At 51.2% G+C, this 18,905-nt stretch overlaps 1 protein-coding gene across 3 annotated transcripts; it reads left to right on the top strand.

Annotated features, from left to right (window-relative positions):
- Positions 1–15,100: 15,100 nt before the first annotated feature.
- LOC133912902 (protein WRKY1-like) lies at positions 15,101–18,136 on the top strand. Of its 3 annotated transcripts, none has more exons than XM_062355874.1 (4): positions 15,101–15,259; positions 15,633–16,493; positions 16,588–16,713; positions 17,443–18,136. In XM_062355874.1, exons 2-4 carry the CDS (start codon positions 15,718–15,720, stop codon positions 17,585–17,587), a joined length of 1,047 nt encoding a protein of 348 aa, XP_062211858.1. In that variant the 5' UTR covers positions 15,101–15,259; positions 15,633–15,717; the 3' UTR covers positions 17,588–18,136. The 3 variants fall into 3 exon arrangements, with proteins under 3 accessions (XP_062211858.1, XP_062211856.1, XP_062211857.1); XM_062355872.1 differs by having other exon boundaries at positions 16,585–16,713; XM_062355873.1 differs by lacking the exon at positions 15,101–15,259 and adding an exon at positions 15,286–15,477 and having other exon boundaries at positions 16,585–16,713.
- Positions 18,137–18,905: the final 769 nt, after the last annotated feature.

The following is an 18,905-nucleotide window of genomic DNA, read 5'->3' as shown; positions in this document are numbered from 1 at the left end:
CAAATAAGGAAGAAGACGACGCCGTTGGTGCTCTTCCGAGCGTCGAGATCTCCTGCAAAGTCGGCGTCACTGTAGCCGATCAGTCTTGGTCTTCCTTCCTAATGCCTGGCGTAGTGGATGCCGTGGTCGCGCGTTCCAGCCACGTATTGTAGCACACGCTTCACCGCGACCAGGTGCTCCTCATGCGGCTGCTCCATGAACCGGCTGAGAAAACCCACCGCGAACGTCAGGTCTGGCTTGGTGTGCAATAGGTACCGAAGTCCACCAATGATACGCCGATACTCCGTGGCGTTCACCGGCGAGCTCGTGCTGATCTTGCTCAACTTCAGTCGTTGCTCCATGGGGGACAGACTCGAGTTGCAGGAGCTCATGCCGCTGCGCTCCAGTAGCTTGCCTGCATATGCCGACTGGCACAAAGTGATGCCGCTGGAACTTTGATTTACCTCGATGCCCAGGTAGTAAGACAGCAGCCCAAGGTCACTCATCTGGTACATCTCCTTCATCTCGAGCTTGAACGCCGTAATCTCCTCTCGGCTGGTCCCCGTGATGATCAAATCATCGACATAGACACCGACAATCAGCCGTGATCCTCCTCTGCTACGCGTGTACACGGCATGCTCGGAGGAGCTCTTCAGGAACCCGAGCGACACCATAGAGGCATCAAGCTTGGAGTTCCAAGCTCTGGGTGCTTGACGAAGCCCATACAGAGCCTTCCGCAGATGGAGCACCTTGTGCTTGTTGTTGTCGTCGACGAACCCCGGAGGCTGAGCGACGTACACCTCCTCTTTGAGCTCGCCGTTGAGAAAGGTGCTCTTGACGTCCATGTGATGGACCTCCCACTTCTCGTGTGCCTCCAGAGCCAGCATCATGCGCATGGACTCCATGCGCGCCATCGGCGCAAACACCTCGTCGAAGTCGATGCCGGCGCGCTGTACGTAGCCCTTTACCACCAGCCGGGCCTTGTGCCGCACCACGTCGCCATTCTCGTCACGCTTCACCTTGAAGACCCACTTTAGCCCAATGGCTTTGTGGCTGGCTGGGAGCGTCACAAGCTCCCAGGTCTTGTTGTCCTCAATGGCCTTCAACTTATCGCGCATCGCCTTGCGCCAGCACGCGTCCTGCTCAGCCTCCGCGAACGTGGAGGGCTCATCTGCCGTGGTGAAGTGGAGCTCCTGGTCAAGCACCCGGTGGGCGAAACCAGGTGGCGAGGCTGGACTAATGAAGGCATCGACCGTGTGGAACCATAGTGGTACGTCATCGTGGTCGGTGTCGAGGTCCAGGTCATGCTCTGCCGGAGGCGATACGAACTCCATCTGTGCAGGCTCAGGCTGCGTAGAGCAGGTGGTGTGCGCGGCGATGCCGGAGCCGGAGTGGGGGACGCTGGTGCCAATGCTGGTCTCGGTACTGGAGCCGTGGCTGATGCTGGTGCTGGGACAGGTACCGCCGTCTCGGTCGTGTACTCAACGACGAACGGCTCGACGGTGTGCTCGCCGCCACTGTCGTCGTTCTCCCAGCGCCATTTCCCGGCTTCATTGAAGACGACGTCGCGCGAGACGACGACGCGCCTGGTGGTGGGATTGTAGCATCTGTACGCCTTGGACCCGCTCTCTTAACCGATGAAGATCGTCGAAGTTCTGCGGTTGTCAAGCTTCTTAAGGTTCGGCCGCTTGTTCTTGACATGCGCGATGCAGCCGAACGTGCGGAAGTAGTGCACGGCTGGCTTGTCCCCGTGCCACACCTTGTACAGTGTCTTGCCGTCGAGCGCCCGTGTCGGAGCGCAGTTGAGAATGTAGACGATGGTGGAGACGGCCTCACCCCAGAAGTAGTCGGGGAGGCCTTTTGCCTTGAGCATGCACCTCGCCATGGTGACCACGCTCTGGTTGCGGCGCTCAACCACCCCGTTCTGTTGCGGGGAATAAGGGGCGGTGAGCTGCCGCTGGAGGCCACGCTCTGCGCAGTATTCGCCGAACTGCACAGAGGTGAACTCCCCCCCCCCACGGTCAGTGCGGAGGATCTTTAGCTTCTTGCCAGACTCCACCTCGACTGCGGCCTGGAAATTCTTGATGGCCGCCGGCGCTTCATCCTTGCTAGACAGCAGGCGAATCCACATGTATCGACTCAAGTCATCAACCAACGACAAGAAGTACCTATTTCCGCTTGGTGTTGTGGGAGCAATTGGACCACAAAGGTCGCCGTGGACGAGGTCGAGGACGCCTGCTGCTCGCTGTCGTGCTTGTTCGGGGAACGGGGTGCGCCGATGCTTGCCTGCGAGGCAACTATCGCACAATTGATCCACCTGATCAAGGGGCAGCAGGCCACGAACCATCCCCTGGTTCGCCATCTTGCGCAGGGACGTGAAGCTGAGGTGATCGAACCTGGCATGCCACTGCCAGGCCACCTTTGAGCTCCGCGCAGACAAGCACATTGGCTGATCAATGTTCAGCTCGAGGTGGTAGAGCCGCGTTGATGAGCGCCGCACCTTGGCAAGGAGTTGACGACTCTGGTCGAAGATGCGCAGGACGCCGGTGTCGATCTCCACGCGGCAGCCGAACTCGTCCAATTGCTCGATGCTGATGATGTTCGCCTTGAGCCGAGGAATGAAGTACACCCCGGTCAGCGCCCGATGCTCGCCATTCTTGCACTTGAAGACGATGGTGTTGTGCCCTTCAATTGTCACCACGGAACCGTCAGCGAACCGAACAGACCTGCAAATCCCGGCGTTGAGCTCGGCGAAGGCGCTCCTGGACCCGGTCATGTGATTCATGGCCCCGGTATCCAGGACCCAACGGCGATGGTCTCGGTCCTTTCGCAGCCCGAACTGAGCGAAGACCTTCTCCTCGACGATCTCCACGGCAGGGCGCGATGGAGGAGTTGGAGCAGAGGATGGTGCGGCTGGAGTCATCGCAGCTGTCGGTGGAGACGGGTTGAGGACGCCGCTATGGGCCATTAGCAAGGCCTAATCCTCCTCTTCACCTTGGGCCAGATGGGCCTGCTCGTCCCTCTTTTTCTTATGGCACTCCTTGGCCCAATGGCCCTTTTTGCCGCAGTAGCCTCACTGGGCGTTGCGGTTCGCTTCCCCGCTCGACGGGGACTTGCCGTCGCGTGAACTGCCTCTGCGTCCGCGACCGCGTCCCTTGCCGTTGCCTCGTCGCCCGCCGGGGCTGGATCTAGACCCGCTTTTGTTGCCGTCGCGGATCTTGAGACGCGCGAGCCACTCTTCCTCGGTGAGAAGAAGACGGCCGCTGCTGACCTTCACCGGGGCGAACGCCGGCTTCTTGCGTTGCTCGACGGCACGCAGACGTCCGATCGCCTCCTCGATGGAGATGGTGTTGAGATCGAGCAGCGTCTCTATGGAGATCGCCACTTGTTCCAGGTGCTCGGGGACGGAATGGAGCATCTTCTTCACCACCTCCTTGTCGGAGATGTTGTCTCCAAGCACCCGTAGCTGGTTGGCCAAGGTGGTGATGCGTAGTGCGAAGTCTTCAACCGTCTCACCGGGCTTGAAAGTGATCTCGGTGAAATCTTGGCGCAGCTTGTCCGCGTTTGCTTCCTTCACGCGCTCGACGCCGACCCGGACGGACTTGATTACCTCCCACGCCTCAGTGGCTGTCTCCTTCACGGCCAGCCCCGCCTGCATCTCAGGGGGCACTACACAGAGCAGGGCAGCGAGTGAGTTGCGGTCGTCGCGGTAGTCGTCGGTGCCGGGGTCGATGGCGCTCCAGAGGCCCTGCGCCTGCAGGTTGACACGCATGACAAGTGACCACTCGACGTAGTTGGTCCGCGTGAGGACAGGGTAGGCGACGGACCCCGAGCTCCTCTCGATGACTCGTTCGACGATCACCTCACGCACGCTGTAGCGGCGTCGTGGTCTGCACGGCGGGGGCGAGGGCGAACGGCGACGATGCCCGTCAGGTGGGGTGAGTCCTCGACCTTTGCAACCGCCCGGCTGCCGACATGACCGCCTCGGATCACAACTCAGGCTCTGATACCAAATGTCAGAGTTAACCGGCGTTTAGACGCCGCCGGCGAGCACAAACACACGCACACGGGTTGGAACGAAGACAGGAATTGGTGCTGCTAAAACTTAGCAGCGTTTTTTGTATATTGCTTAGCTATTTAAAGGGAAAAACTTAGTGCTAAACATGGTAGCTAATCTGCCCTACATGCGCGGCACGAACGCCAGTAGATCGGGCATTCCCATGACCACAAACTTGCCGCGCAGGACCCGGACGCACTCCCGCATGAACTTGCATGCGCCGAGCTTTACAAAATTCGCACGGCCGCCTAACAACTTGCTGAAATGAAAGTAAATGAAAAACGGGAAATAATCTTGGTGACGCGCTGGAGTATGACAACAATTTGGGCTTAGGAGCTTATGTGAAAAGGCGTTTTTGCCCCTCTGTGCCCAGCCTGGTTCAGACGGGAAGCGTGGAGAGCCATTGCCAGTTCCTAACATGGCACACCTCGCTAAAGATGCTGCGCGACCGCGGGTACAGGCGTGAAGCATGCCGGCCGGAATCGGAGCTTGCTTGCACCCTCCCGGACTTCTACGCTTGGTAAGCCAACAAGCCCGAGCTGGAACACCTCGCATTCTCCACCACCCTTGCCTCCGGCTTCTCGGTGGGCACGGTTTGGGGCAAGCGGGCGGCGGAGTCGAGCAGGGACACGAGCGGCTGCAAAGGCAAGCAGGGGGCGCGCACGGCTTGGGGCGAGTGGCAACGCAGGCGAGGTGAGAGTGAACAGGAGGGAAGAGGCGATGAGGGGTATGTTTGTCTCACTCTAACTGCAGGGATGGTTAACATATATTTGTGTAGTTCACCAAGCCACCTTAGGGCATGTTTGGATCAGGAGATTATAAAAACCAGCAAAAACTTCTGTAGCTCATCAAACAGATTATGGTTCAGATAAAAAAAATCCAACAATCCGGATACCTATAATCCCATAATCTGGCTCCACCTACCTATTAGCCGATAATGGATGGAAAAAAGACAATTTTGCCCCCACACTTTATCCTTTCTGTCAAACATTTTCTCCCTCACATAGTCACACATCTCGACCTTCTGTCTCGGTCATGTGCTCCCCCTCTAGGGTGCTGCTGCCACCGCCCCAAAACCCGCATCTTGGCGCACTCCCACCACTGCTGTCCAATCTCGCCGCCGTTGGCCCATCCCAGCTCGTCGATGCCGCCCAAGTCTTGTCATCCGCCGATGGGCCTGTTTGGGGAGCAAGGCAATGACTCTGAGTTCATGGATCCCATCACGCTGCCGCCCAATCGCGTCGCTAGGGACTTCTTCTCGGAGCCTGACACCTCCCTTGGTGGTCGTGCCATTCCTCCTTGATGCGGTTCCAGCAGAATGGAGGGTATCAACCTCAATTCCCAGGCCACCAATTTCCATAACCTGATGTCATACAATGACCTCCTCCTTTCTCCGTCGTTGCCCAACATCGGTGAGGCTGAGGTCGCAGGTGGGCATCGGTGCAATGGGCCTAGTCGATCCACAAGTGCTGGACGTGGCGCCACGGGGACACGCACTGGATCGAGCGTCGATCATGCTACCACGGCGGCAAGGCCCTTCCGCCCTCCTAGGACAGCTAGAGTAGCTACCAGAGGAGGACATGCAACTCCTCGGGGTTCCACCATCGTAGCCAGGGGTCGTGGAACACCTTGGGTCCGCCACCGTAGGTGGAAGTGGTGGCATGCCTCCGGCGGGTGCCCTTGCAGGTGGGAGTGGTGAAACTCCTCTTTTCAGCCCCAGCGCAAGTGGGAGTGGTGCCTCTCCATGGCTGGCCGATGCACATGGTGGTCCAGAGGATGAGGATGAAGGGTTTGGGGACCTATCGTCGGTGAGCAATTTCTTTCTTGCCCTTTTGATTTTGTGAACTGATGATGTCATGCTGTAGGCATGTGTTCTTGACTTGATGTTTGAACTGATGACCTTTGTCTCAAGTGAAATGTTGTAACTGATGTAGTGATCTTGACTTAAAGTACTGTATGCATGTGGTCAATATGCTTTGGAGTTTAGAGTTAAGAAGATGAGTGTTCTTGGTTTTGTTGCCATCTTGATGCAAAGAAATCATTAGATGATGATGTTGTTTTGGTCATGTTTACTGCTAGAGAGTATAAAATTGATTCATTGTTTTGGTCATGTTTGCTACTACATTTACTGGAAAGTGGGACAACGAAGGAAGTGTGGAGCATTTCATGGCCAGCCAACTATTTGTCAAACTTTTGAATCATGATATTTTCTTTATCTTTACTACCAACGAAGGAAGGCTTGGTTGGTTGAAGAGGTGGTGCCAGTAGAAGAAGATATACTAGTCACTAAAGATTTGAAGTTGCCAACTCGCTAATGTGTCATGGATCAGTCTATCCTATGAACTGATGTTGATTTATGACCTTATTTCCTATATGTAGTGCTAAACGGAATTTGCTATATCTTGTGAACTTCTCAAGCTGTCAGTGCAAAATCTATCGTATGCTATCTGTTTTGTTATTTGCTTGTGAGGGAATTTGCAATATGTGATGAAACTTATGAATCTCATTTCTTATTTTGTGAATTGATGCCTGAATATATGATATCTGTCATGTCTCATATACAATGTGATATTGCTTTGTTCGTGAGCTAGTGTATGTGGAAAATTCGAACCCTTCTATTGCTATGTTTGTAGATGATCTCTAGACAGTACTCCTAGGATCCAAAAATACCCCTAAGTGGGTCGAACCGGACAGTCCAAAGGCAAGAGTGAACAACATACAAAAATGAATCGGTACAGGCGTCGAGCTCCTCCGAGATCATCCGAGTGCCTTCAAAACGAGCACCGACTACCGGCAAGAGGTCCAAGTCGGGGAAGCAGGCGCGGATGCAGGCGAGGGAAAGGCAAGCGCCGGAGACCCCGACCTAAAAAAGGTGGTCACCGATAGCCTCGTGAATCCTTTGCTCGAGGCCACCTGCCTCCTCGGAGGCCACCAGAAACCACTCAATATGACTGGTCATGGTGTTTCCAGGTGTCGAGCGTACCTGAACACCAGCGGATCAGAGCAAGGAGTCGAAGGGGGTAAAGGCCCGGCTAAGATGGTCGTAAAATATCACTCGCCGCTCGTCGCTCTTCTTGCTCAGCAGCTCTAGGTCTTTCTGCGCTACCGACAGATCCTCCCGATAACGGCGAAGGCGGTCGCAGAAGTTCTCTCTTTGCAGGACGCATTCCCGGGTCACCCGCTCTAGTTCCCTCCGCACCCCGAGTAGCTCCTCCCGGCAAGCTGGTCAAGAAACAGGTCATAAGCCACACAGGAGTCAGTTGGTCGAGCCTTGCATGGGTAACTTGGGACCAGCACGTGGCTCAAGTGGTCAGAATAACACACCTTAACGGTCGCTCGGCGTACTCGCTCGCTCAACCACAAGCCCCAGCTCACGTTCGGCCACCGCCTCCAGAATACTCTAGTCAGCGGGATCATTGGGAGGATGGATCAGGGGCTCAGCAAGAGCCCGAGGGCTGGTTGGCGTAGGTGGGGGCTCAGTACAGACAGATGGTTCGGACACTCCAGGAACTCTACGACCACAACAACACAAACTCATCAGGGAACAAAAACAGGAGGCTTCATTAGAATATATTACAAGACAAAAGTTACAATCAAGTTTTTACTCCTCGGTGGCCTTCACCCGGAAGATAGAAGTCACGTGGTCCACCGCTCCTTGACACCCCCGCTATAGCCACTCCTCAGCTTCAGGCCCGGTGACCACAACCCCCTCCTGGATAAGGTCCAGGATAAAATGGGGGTTGCGACTGCGGTAGCACCGAAAAATGTACTCCATAGTTGACCTCAGCGCTTACACCACGTCCTCGGAACCCCTCATCGCCAGGGTGGCTAGGAGCTTAGAAAATTTTTCTGCCAGAACCCTGATGGCGTAGGCCCAGGCCCGGGCTATGTAGTTGTCCTTCGGCTCGGTGGCTCCCAGCCCGAGGCTCCCTAGGGGATCCGCCAGCGCCTTGAAGGCGTCCTGGAGAATGCGGAGAATGGTGCGTTCGTCCTCCTTGAGCTTGGAGTGCTCAGCAGAAAGCGTGGAGTGTTCAGCAGAAAGTGTGGCCTTCTCCCGCTGGAGCTCTCCACACCTTTGCTGCAGCAGGAACGCGGCCTCCCTTTCTTGGGCCAACTGCTTTTCCAGTTCAGCACACCTACTGGCCATCGCTTTCTTCTCTTCAACCAACCTGCAAACAGAAGTGGGGAGGCGACTGACCAGAGCAAGCATTTCGGGGGCCGCCACAGACTCCTCGACCGGTGCCAAGGAGACCAGAACCGTCACCGACGCTCCAGAAGGCAAAGTCAGGGCTAGCGGAGGCGCTAGGATGTCCTGTGGGGGCGTCGTCGAAGGGGTCGTGATGGGAGCCGTGGGGGTTACCACGGGCCTGTGGCAAACAACAAAGTTACTGAATCAGGAAGGAACGGAAATCCAAAGCATCTATACTTACCCAAAAGAAACTTATCGCGACAGCGGGGAGCTAAGCACAACTCTCATCCTCACAAAACCGCAGGACCAACCGACCGGGGAAGACAACCTCGCTAGGGGTCCACTAGTACTCGGGGTTCCACGAGCACGTTTGGACCCCCTCCGCGGTGGACGAGTCCTCCGCCAGCCTCTTCTACGCAGATGCTTCGTCCACGACGGTCTGGTCGCGAGGTCTGTAGTCGGACCTAGCCAGGTTGGGGTAGGCCTGGCCTGTTCTGTTCTGGTCGCGAGGCGTCGGGTCTTAGAGGGTTGGGTCGGGTCACTGCGGGTCAGCCTCCCGCTAACCAGCACCGCCCGTAGAGCTGCTACCCACAGTCACCACCTGACCTCGAGTAGATGGGTCGCTTCCCCGACCTAACGGGTTGGGGTCGCGACCAGGTCGGTGAGCGTCTGGGGCAGCAGTAGGCGACGGCGAGGGCTGGCGACCCTCACATTCAATCTCCCGGAAGGCCTCCTCGACCTTGTCGACTATCGGCCACAGGACATCTACCTCGGGGAGATGCTGGAAATAATTCGAGCCATGAGACCATGACCTAGGAAAAGGCTCGAGTAGGAAATTTTGAAAAAATGCTAAACATACTAGTCTCATTCGAGCCCTCTCTGGCAGGGGAGATCACACAGGGGGACACACAGAGGGCCACCCTTTCTAGTGGCCACCAGCATTAGCGACCTGACCCGCTGGTTAATGACCACGTCGGGAAGATCTGATCAAAGAAAATAAGACACCACTCAACCAACAGACAATGATATAAGGACGGCTGTGATATTACCTGCGGAACTCTCCCGGGTATCATCATCACTCCCGGTATACAGATATGCCGGATGGGCTCTCCACTGTAGGGGACACAGTCGGCGCTTCATGAAGTCGCAGACAACTTCCGACCCCGACAGGCTGGCTTCCACAAGCATCTTGACCCGGCTAGCAAGGAGCAGTAGTTCAGCGATCGGCTTGAGGGAGCTCCCCCAACTCTCCGCAAGACGTGCTGGTGCCTCTGCCACGTGGAGCTTGTCTAGGGAGTCGTCGGTCATGAGGTAGAACCATTCATCCCTCCAGCCCGACCACAAATATTTGAGGTTCGTCTCCAGATAAGAGCTCGCAACACTGTCACGGAGACGAAAGTCGCAGCTTCCGGTGGCCGGCCCGGGCTGCGCCCGGACCGTGTAGAAAAACCGGAAGAGATCAAGACATGGCTCGATCCCTATGAAGTGTTCACACATGTGAGCAAAGATTCTCAACATGATGTTGGAGTTGGGGTTGAGGTGGAGGTGGCAGATGTCGTAGAAGGAGATCACGGTGAGGAAGAACTCAGAGAAGGAGGGGACAAGACTCGCCAGGAAGAACAACGCGAAGATCATGATCTCCCCCTAGCGGGGAGCAGGGACATCCCCCTAGGGTGATATCCCGAAGACAGGCGGCGCGGAAGCAGGTGATTCTCGTACATCTGCTTCAGCTTCGCGGCGGTGCACTTTGACTTGGGGAGGTCAGGCTCCTTTCCGGTGAGCGGTGCCATGGGAGCTCAACGGTGGTTTTCGTAGGAAAGACGGGGTGTGGTTAGAGGCGATGGGCTTTGGCGCAAAAGCTTGGAGTGCGAAGGGGTTTCCGGGGTTTCTGCCTTCTGATTTATAAGATCGGCTCGGTCCCGCCGCATAGGAAACTGATGGCCGTCAAAGTTTTCTCCCCCCTTGATCTCTCTCTCTCTCTCTCTGATGGTTAACCTCCCCTCGAGATGCGGTTTCCCAAGCCAGACACGATGGTGGGCCATGTCACCGACCACTCCCTAGGCAAAGCTCTTGTCCACCCAGGGCCCGAGTGATACGACTAGGCCCGACCTTAACATGACAAAAAACAACTCAGATCATCACATCCGCGAGGGAGCTTGGGGGACTGTCGATGTAAAGAATATAGTGGTCCCCCACCAGGATGGCAAGCAACGGTCAGCTATGGGCAGTACCCACTTTCGATCTTTGATCCATGACCCCCGTGCGACCAGTCGACGCCAGCGCAACCACGACCAGGCCCTCCGCAAGGTTCCCCGTGACCAGTCCTTACTGGTCATGGGCAGGTACTCGTCTAGGCCAGTCAAATCTCATTTAATGCCTCTACTTACACCATTTTCCTTCCTCGGGCAGTCCTCTCCAGCTGAGGCTGTAGGGTCGGTGCAGAGTTATCTTATCCCATCCAGCAGACATTAATTGTTACGGGACGGGTGCGCAGACATGACAGGGGGCACAACAGGTGCGCGTGGGAAGCCTGCGACAGGACAGGGCAGGCCGAGCGCTTCGGGCGCTACAAATGAGGGTGCGACCGATGGACGGGACGGCTGCTGCAGGGACCCTGGGCAGGCACAATGAATGTAGGCTTGTAATGATTGCTTATATTGTTTCTTAGGACAGGTATGGGTCTGCTGGTTGGACCCACTTGTAAGACTTCTCCCCTTGGAATATAAAGGGGGGATATCTTCTGTGAAAAAAGAGGATGAAGAAAAATACACATGATGTAGAGCTATTACCTCACGAGGGGCCTGAACCTGTATAACTCTGGTGTTCTTGAGCAGCAAACACACACATATTCCATAGGCACACCTAGAACGCCAATCATGCACCCACTGTCCAGCATACCCCGGAATTATTGTCAGAGATTTACCCTCGACACTTGCCTTGGTGGCTCAAGTTCCGAAGTGATCACGATAGCAAGTGATCGGAAGAGAGGCTAATGGTGAGATATTGTCTTAGTGGTTCATCGTGCTTGAGACCTTGCCTTGGTGACTTGGTAGCTCAAGAGCCATGACCAAAAGAGTCGTGTCGACCGGGAGTATATCCTTTGTGGAGCACCAGTATGGATTAAAGGTGGCATTCATGCTATCGATACCACAGGATAAAATTCCTTATGCTGAGTTTGTCTCTCTACCTTATTTATATTTTTGCATTTACATATTTACAATTTATCTTGCTAGAGTAGGTTGCAATCCTCTTGAGCGGTAGAGTAAACACACTAGATAAATCTAGAGTACATTAGATAGAAATTGATATAGGTTTATCTTGTGAAGTTTTTGGAGCCAATTTGGTTTAGGTTTCTAAGTGTCCTAATTCACCCCCCTCTTAGAACGTCACCGTTACTCACAACTATCTTCTACACCTCCTAATGAATCCATTTTGGTGGTCATTGACACCCCTTCGTCCAAGCCTCGCTGTCGATGATCTCATCCGAGGAAGTCATTGTTGACGAGTATGTGAGGAGTGAAAATGCATTATCTTGTTACATGTTTCTTTTGGCAAACCGTATTTTCAGCTTCATGTTTTCTTCTCAGGCATAAGTTTGGAATCAAACAACATCTTCCACACCATGCCTGAGCAGGCACCCCTTTTCCTTAGGCATGGTGTTGAGAGTAGCAACCAAATAGCCCCTGAATGCTTGAACTCCAAGACATGGGACATGGTGATGTTTTTTAATAGTGCTAAGAGCTCTGACATTCACTTAAGAATAAGGTAGGCACCCAAATACAAGCCCAGGCGGCCTCTACCAACCGAGCAAACACTCTATGCGACATAGATAGTGTTGTGACTTGTGAGTGACGGAGGGATCAGAGGGGAGAAACGGTTGATTTAGTAATTTCAATAGGGGGAGTGTAGGTGACATATTGTGTTTGATACCACTTTAACATTGAAACACAATTTTGCTCTGCTTGGCTACCTATTCATCTCGCTCCATCTTGGAGGTCATAGAAAGACATGAATGGCCTACTACATTAAAACCTTACTCTTAATAATGGTGAAAGCCTCCTTCTCTTACCTACTTGGACTCATACCTTTGGTATACCTCAATACAAGACAAGCACCGGAAAGGATATCGAAAAAAACTAGGCTATCGCCCTATGTAAGCCGGTTTCCCCTCTCCTCTAAGGGACTCCTCTTTTAGTCTATTTTAGTTCATGTGTCTATCACTATTGCCATATTCTCTCTCAATTGTCTATCATTTTAAAATGAGGCATACACACTAAAATTTGGTGTGTTTAGTGTGCAACCAACCTTTGCCAATGCTTGTCGTACTTAAAATTTAGTAGCGATGACCAAATTATCTTCTCTTTGTCTGTGCTAGTTCATTTGTTTGCCAATGTTTGGTCAAACAATGCATTGTCAAACTGATGACCAAATTTGGTAATGACAAACTTTGTTAAAGCTTGGCGAGGAAATTTTGGCAGCAAACCAAACAACCCTTATAACTTGTGAAATGAAAGTAAACGTGTTGGCTGTAACGCGACCTACTACACTATCTTAGACTCTGAACATGATCAATGGGCTTCGGAGCAGGAGTAGGACGAAGATGTTGCCCAAGGGTTAAAGGTAGGGATAGCAATCAAGTACGGATAGTGTTTACCCATACTCGTACTCACCGGTTTTTTACTCACCTACGGGTATACCCACGAACCCCCATAGGCGAAAGGCTAATACCAAACCCGTCGCCTGTGGGTACCTGTCACTCGCGGGTATACCCGTGGGGGGTGGCGCGGGGGGGGGGAGGGGAGGCTGCGCATAATGGCGGGGTGAGGCGAGGCGAGCTAGGGCAAGGCGGCGACGTCCTAGCGGCGAGGCAGTGGCGCCCTGGAGGCGCGGGACGGTGATGTGGGGCGAGGTGGCGGCGGGGTGACAGGGCGATGCGGGGCGAGTGGGGTGGTGGTGTCCTGGCGGCGCGGGACGACTACACGAGGCGATCTAGGGCGGGGAGGCGGCGGGATAGCAGGACGTCGTGGGCGAGCTAGGGCGGCACAACGTAGTCCTGGTGGCGAGGCGAGCAGGGGTGATGGCGTCCTAGCGGTGAGGAGCGCAAGGGTAGGGTGACAACGTCCTGGCGGTGGGGAGAGCCGCGCCGGGGCAACGACGAGGGATGGCGGGGTGGGACAGGGCGGCGTCATGGGATGGCAAGGTGGGGCAGGGCAGGGTGACGACACCCTGGCGGCAGGGTGAGTTGAGCTAGAGGTTGAGCTAAGGGGTGTAGGGTTAGATACTCGTATCTGTACATATGTATACGAAGATATTAAGGTTTTAGAGCAAAATTCCTGCATGTCATAGTTTTATACGGGTATTATGGGTATAAGTATGTCTTATCTATACTCATACCCGTATACCCATGAGGTAGTATTTTTGTCTACAAACATACCCATAGGTATCAAATGCTACTCATATTCTACTTTATTTAGATATTTACTCACAAGTAAATGAGTAAACGGAATAAATTACCCTCCCTATTGAAGGTGCAAACAACAACAGCTGGCAGTACTTTTCTCACACATCTTAAAGCAGCAATCCGTGTGGTAGGTAATGAGGTGGGCACATGCTCACATGCTAGAAGATAGACTGCAATCTTCACTAGTTGACATCAGGTTCACAGCGTGTTTTTTTCAATAATAACATTTCAATAGAAAATTATAAAAATAATATCTATTTTAAAAAAATTATAAAAAGTACTTATCGGCAGTATTTCGTATGCCGACGTGTTGCTATTTAATTTTTTAAAAATACATAATATTTTTATAATTTTTCATTTAATTAATATTATTTAAAAAATGGAGAGCCAGTGTCGGAGCGAGATTCTACTCGCTCCCGCCTCCAGGTCAAGCTGTCGTTTACGTTTGACCTTTCAGCAGCTCCAATGCTTGCAATGCAACAGGCACATGTGATCGATCCCACGGGACCTACGATCGACTCACGTGTCTCTTACTCGTTAAACCAATCATAATATGCCCATAAATAGTGTATCTTCTCGTTCAGAGATAAACCAATCATTACTGTTGTATTATGATGATGCAGCACAAGGAATGAAAGAAGCCCCGCACGTCACCGGTTCAGAATTTTCTCCCGACAAGCATTCCAAACTTAATCGTTGTACCAATAATTTTATATTCAAATCGGAACATCCATTTAGTACTCTGTATTATTTTTATCCCGAAGAATATTGCCATATTTTTCAGTGTTATATTTATTTGGAATTGCAACGAAAATCTATACTTCACCAATAGATTCAAAATCGCAACCGATTATTGGAACAACAACATTAAGGCTCCGCTTGGAACTCGGGAATTTTACAAATTTCACGTGAAACCATTTAATCACCTTAAAGTTCAAACTACCTTCTCTAGCTCGTTGTATACTTGATGGTAAGGACACGAGACACAATCCTGTGAATTTCCTTATCTACCTGTCCAATTTTTTTTTTGCTGTAATTACCCTTATGTATCTAAATAAAGTGAAGTGCTTGAAAAAGGTTTGTGAAATGTCTCAGCCAAGTGGATGAGAAAACGCTTTTTCCGAAGACAAAACGCAATTGAGTTAGGTAAAGTTTACTCTTCACACTGACTCGTGTCTTTGACATTTTGACCCTAAAAGGCCATCAACCCTTAATAAACAAAGCCCCCCAAAAAGGTAACCCTTATCCAGCCGTTGATCTCCTCCACTCTTCAACATCGACGGCCCTGATCAACCCAACGGTCAAAATTTTCTATACGGCCCTGCAATAAATTAGTCCGAGGGCGTCGCTTTTTTCAAAGGTGAGAGGGCTCCGGCTGCTATTTTATATAAACCGGCGTCCTCGGCTGCGAAAAAGAAAGGAATTATTTTCTCCTCCCCTGCGCCTGGGCTTCTTCGTCCCCTTCGCCTTCACACCTTCCTCCATTAGCAGCCCGAGGGCTCGGACCGCCGCCCTCCGACTGCCGGGTCGCGGCCCTGGATTCGCTCCTCCGCGTCTACGGATCGTTTCCGAGGTGAGTTTGTGAGCTCGAGCGGCACCTTTTCGCTACGAATTTCGTGTGGTGTCGTGCTTTCCTGGGCGAGTTCTTGGCGGGGGGAATCTTTGGGCGCCCGTGTAGCGGGGTTCTTGTGGCTGTTTGACGCGGCTGCACGCAAGAAATCCCCGCTCGGATTGTTTCTTGCCGCGGCCGTCAACGTCGGTCTCGGTGCCCGCTTCTGGGATTCCTTGCGGGTACGGCTCCCCCGTGATCCGGTCACGAGCTGCTTTCTTGGCTCCAAGCGTGGCACTTCTCCGATGGCTGTTGCGTGGTGTTGCGATAGAAGAGCTACCTTGGTGATATTTTCTTAAATCTGAGCGATTTTTTCTCCTTCATTTATGCTATTCAGATCTGCTGCTTCGGCAGTTGCGAATAACCTGAGGTACGTGTGGAGAGCTCAAGAGAGGATTCTGTCTGTTTTCGGTGCGTGAATAATGGAGGAAGTGGAGGAGGCGAACAGGGCAGCCGTGGAGAGCTGCCACAGAGTGCTCGCCTTGCTCTCCCAGCCGCAGGACCCGGCACAGCTCAGGAGCATAGCTCTGGGAACAGATGAAGCGTGTGCCAAGTTTAGGAAGGTGGTCTCCCTACTCAGCAACGGAGGCGGAGGAGTAGGAGCAGGACCATCAGTCGCAGGCGGGAGCTCAAGCCATCCTAGAGCTAAGCTTGTGAGCAGAAGACAGAATCCGGGGTTCCTCAGTCAGAAAGGCTTCCTTGATAGTAACACCCCGGTGGTGGTGTTGAACAGCGCTCATCCTTCGCCTAGTTCAGCGCAGGTGTATCCTAGAACTGGAGCTTTGGATGCACAGAGTGTGCACCCGCATGGAGGACCTCCTAAGATGGTCCAACCCTTGTCCGCGCATTTTCAGTTTGGTAATGTGTCATCACGGTACCAGTTCCACAATCAACAGCAGCAGCAGAAGTTGCAGGCTGAGATGCTCAAGAGAAGCAACAGCGGCATTAACTTGAAGTTTGATAGCCCTAGCGGCACAGGGACAATGTCGTCGGCCAGATCCTTCTTGTCATCGTTGAGCATGGATGGTAGTGTGGCCAGCCTGGATGGCAAGTCATCATTGTTCCATTTGATCGGTGGGCCTGCAATGAGTGACCCGGTGAATGCACAGCAGCCCCCAAGGAGGCGTTGCACGGGACATGGGGAGGATGGGAGTGGCAAGTGTGCCGTCACAGGCAGGTGCCATTGCTCAAAAAGGAGGTAAGTCCGCTATTCCAGTGCTTGTTATTTTTATGTTTTAATGCAAGGTACAATATCATCAGATGTTTTTTTTTCTTCTCTCGTATTTCAGTAGAAAGTTGCGGGTGAAAAGGTCGATTAAAGTTCCTGCCATCAGTAATAAGATTGCTGATATACCTCCAGATGAATACTCATGGAGGAAATATGGGCAGAAGCCAATTAAGGGTTCCCCTCATCCTAGGTATGGACTGGACGATGACTAGTTTAATCTTCCTTGCATGTGTGTTCTTGTTAAATAATGCTAGAAATGAGCTGTGATGATGCTATAATTAATGGCAACAATATTAACACAGCAATTTTGTCAGCAAAGATGTCATCATTTGCAATGTTATAATATGGTACAAGTGCATATTTCCATGACTGCATGACATACTCAAGTGCTTTCTGATAAATAATGCGCCAATGATAATCAGAGCACACTTTATCTGAGTGGATATTTTTTAGGATGCTATTTACATTGTGTTTTCTATCCTCAAGGTGCTTCAGTATCCAAGAGGTGTTGATACCTTAATTGCTGTGACATTAAATAATTACTCTATGGATGATGTTGTTTCTTTGGTGTGCACTGTTTGGAAAATAGATCAATCATGATGCTAAAAGTGGATCCCTTTTACTGCAACCAAAATTATGCAGTGATGGTTCATTATCTACATAATTCCCCATCCATGTCAGTTGCTCACCTCGTCTCTAACGTTAATATCTTGATAGTAGATTACACAACTACACCTGTACATTAGTGGTAACCACATGAATGCAGTTGTCTGATGAATGACACAGATCTTTGGTTCTTTTTAGCTAACACTAGCTTAGATACATGATTTAATGTATTTCTATTTTATCATCAGTCAACCATGTTGCTATCTCGATATCGGCAAAAGACTAACTCACTGCTTGCTTGAATGAAATGCAGGGGTTACTACAAATGCAGCAGTGTGAGGGGCTGCCCAGCAAGGAAACATGTTGAACGATGTGTAGATGATTCATCGATGCTCATCGTGACATATGAGGGTGAGCACAACCATACTCGGATGCCAACTCAATCTGCACAGGCATAGAGAACTCCTTGATCATCACACACTCTTCAGGAAGTGCCAGCAACCCAACCCTTGCATTGTCGGCGATCAACTGCTCCGGTCTTGTTAACATGGATTGCAAATTGACAAAGATGGAGCCATTCTAGCTGTCATTGTGTTGTTTGGCCTCCTCACCTACATGTTTTGCAGCGAGAGTGAAGTGGGATAGCACAAAATTTTCGTCTCCCTTGTGGAGGTATTAAAATGATGACGATGAAGAACAAGCCGGTAGATAGGACACCTGAGCTGTGCCCAGGGGTAGTGTTAAGAGTTGGAAGGGAAGATATCGTGCAAACATGGAAAAAAAAGGGGGGAATAGAGCAGATCTTCTTGAATCACCCCGATTTCCCTCGCTCACTCTCCATGTACCAAGATAGTGTCAAAACTCAAAAAAAGTGCACAAAAGCTGGTTTGCTATTATAGCAATTTTCATCGCCCAATGATTAGTGAGGTTACACTCTCTTATGATCCTACACAATTGTGGATGAAAATATCTTTTTATAATATGTAAATGTTATTTTCTTATTGAAAGTTGAGTGCAAAATGTAAGTTACGAAAATGCTCGTTCATCACATATTCTCGCCATTGCTGATTGTGCAAAAGAAAATGGGTAAATTGCAAAAACCACCCTAGAAGTCACTTTAAATTGCAAATAAACTCTTGCAAATATTTTAGTTGTAGCTACCACCCTAAATCCCCCGAGGGTGCTTAGAGAAACTATATCAAGATATATCTTGTGATATGATCTTGGATGTTCCGACCTCTAGCTGCACACTGGAACATACCGGATCGGAAGAATAGTATTTATGATCGGTTTTGCAGAGCTTTTAAATTAGATTTCAGAGCGAAATTAGTATGAGTTCTATTAAATGATAGTTTACAGTTTTTAGTTTTTAGAGGGATTTTGTGGAAGTGAAATATATGTTAAGAGCTGAAAAAATTAGTTTTTCTAATTCATTTCTCTCACAAAATCACTTTTTTCATACAATTTATCCTATAAAATCACTTTCAGTTACAGATCACTTCTTCAAATAATCACTTCCCTCAGAGAATTTAAATCGAGAGGAACTCTATCAAACAGGTCTGTAGTTTCCTCCACGACATTCATTGGGAAGAATTGTTCTTTAGAGTTCGTTGGGAAGAACTGCGAAAACTGAGATGAAGTAATGATACAGCACCAGTTTTGCACATTCCGACCTCTGGATATAATCATGTTGACAGGAATCTCGTGTTCTCGTGTATACATATAACTTTTAGAATAATTCTGGTAATGATAGGCGAGTGCGCAAGGGATCTGCTT

The sequence above is a fragment of the Phragmites australis genome, chromosome 3 (assembly GCF_958298935.1).
Source record: "Phragmites australis chromosome 3, lpPhrAust1.1, whole genome shotgun sequence".
Lineage (NCBI taxonomy): Eukaryota > Viridiplantae > Streptophyta > Magnoliopsida > Poales > Poaceae > Phragmites > Phragmites australis.
Note: the sequence above shows the minus strand (reverse complement) of the source record. Positions and strands in the feature narration are given on the sequence as shown.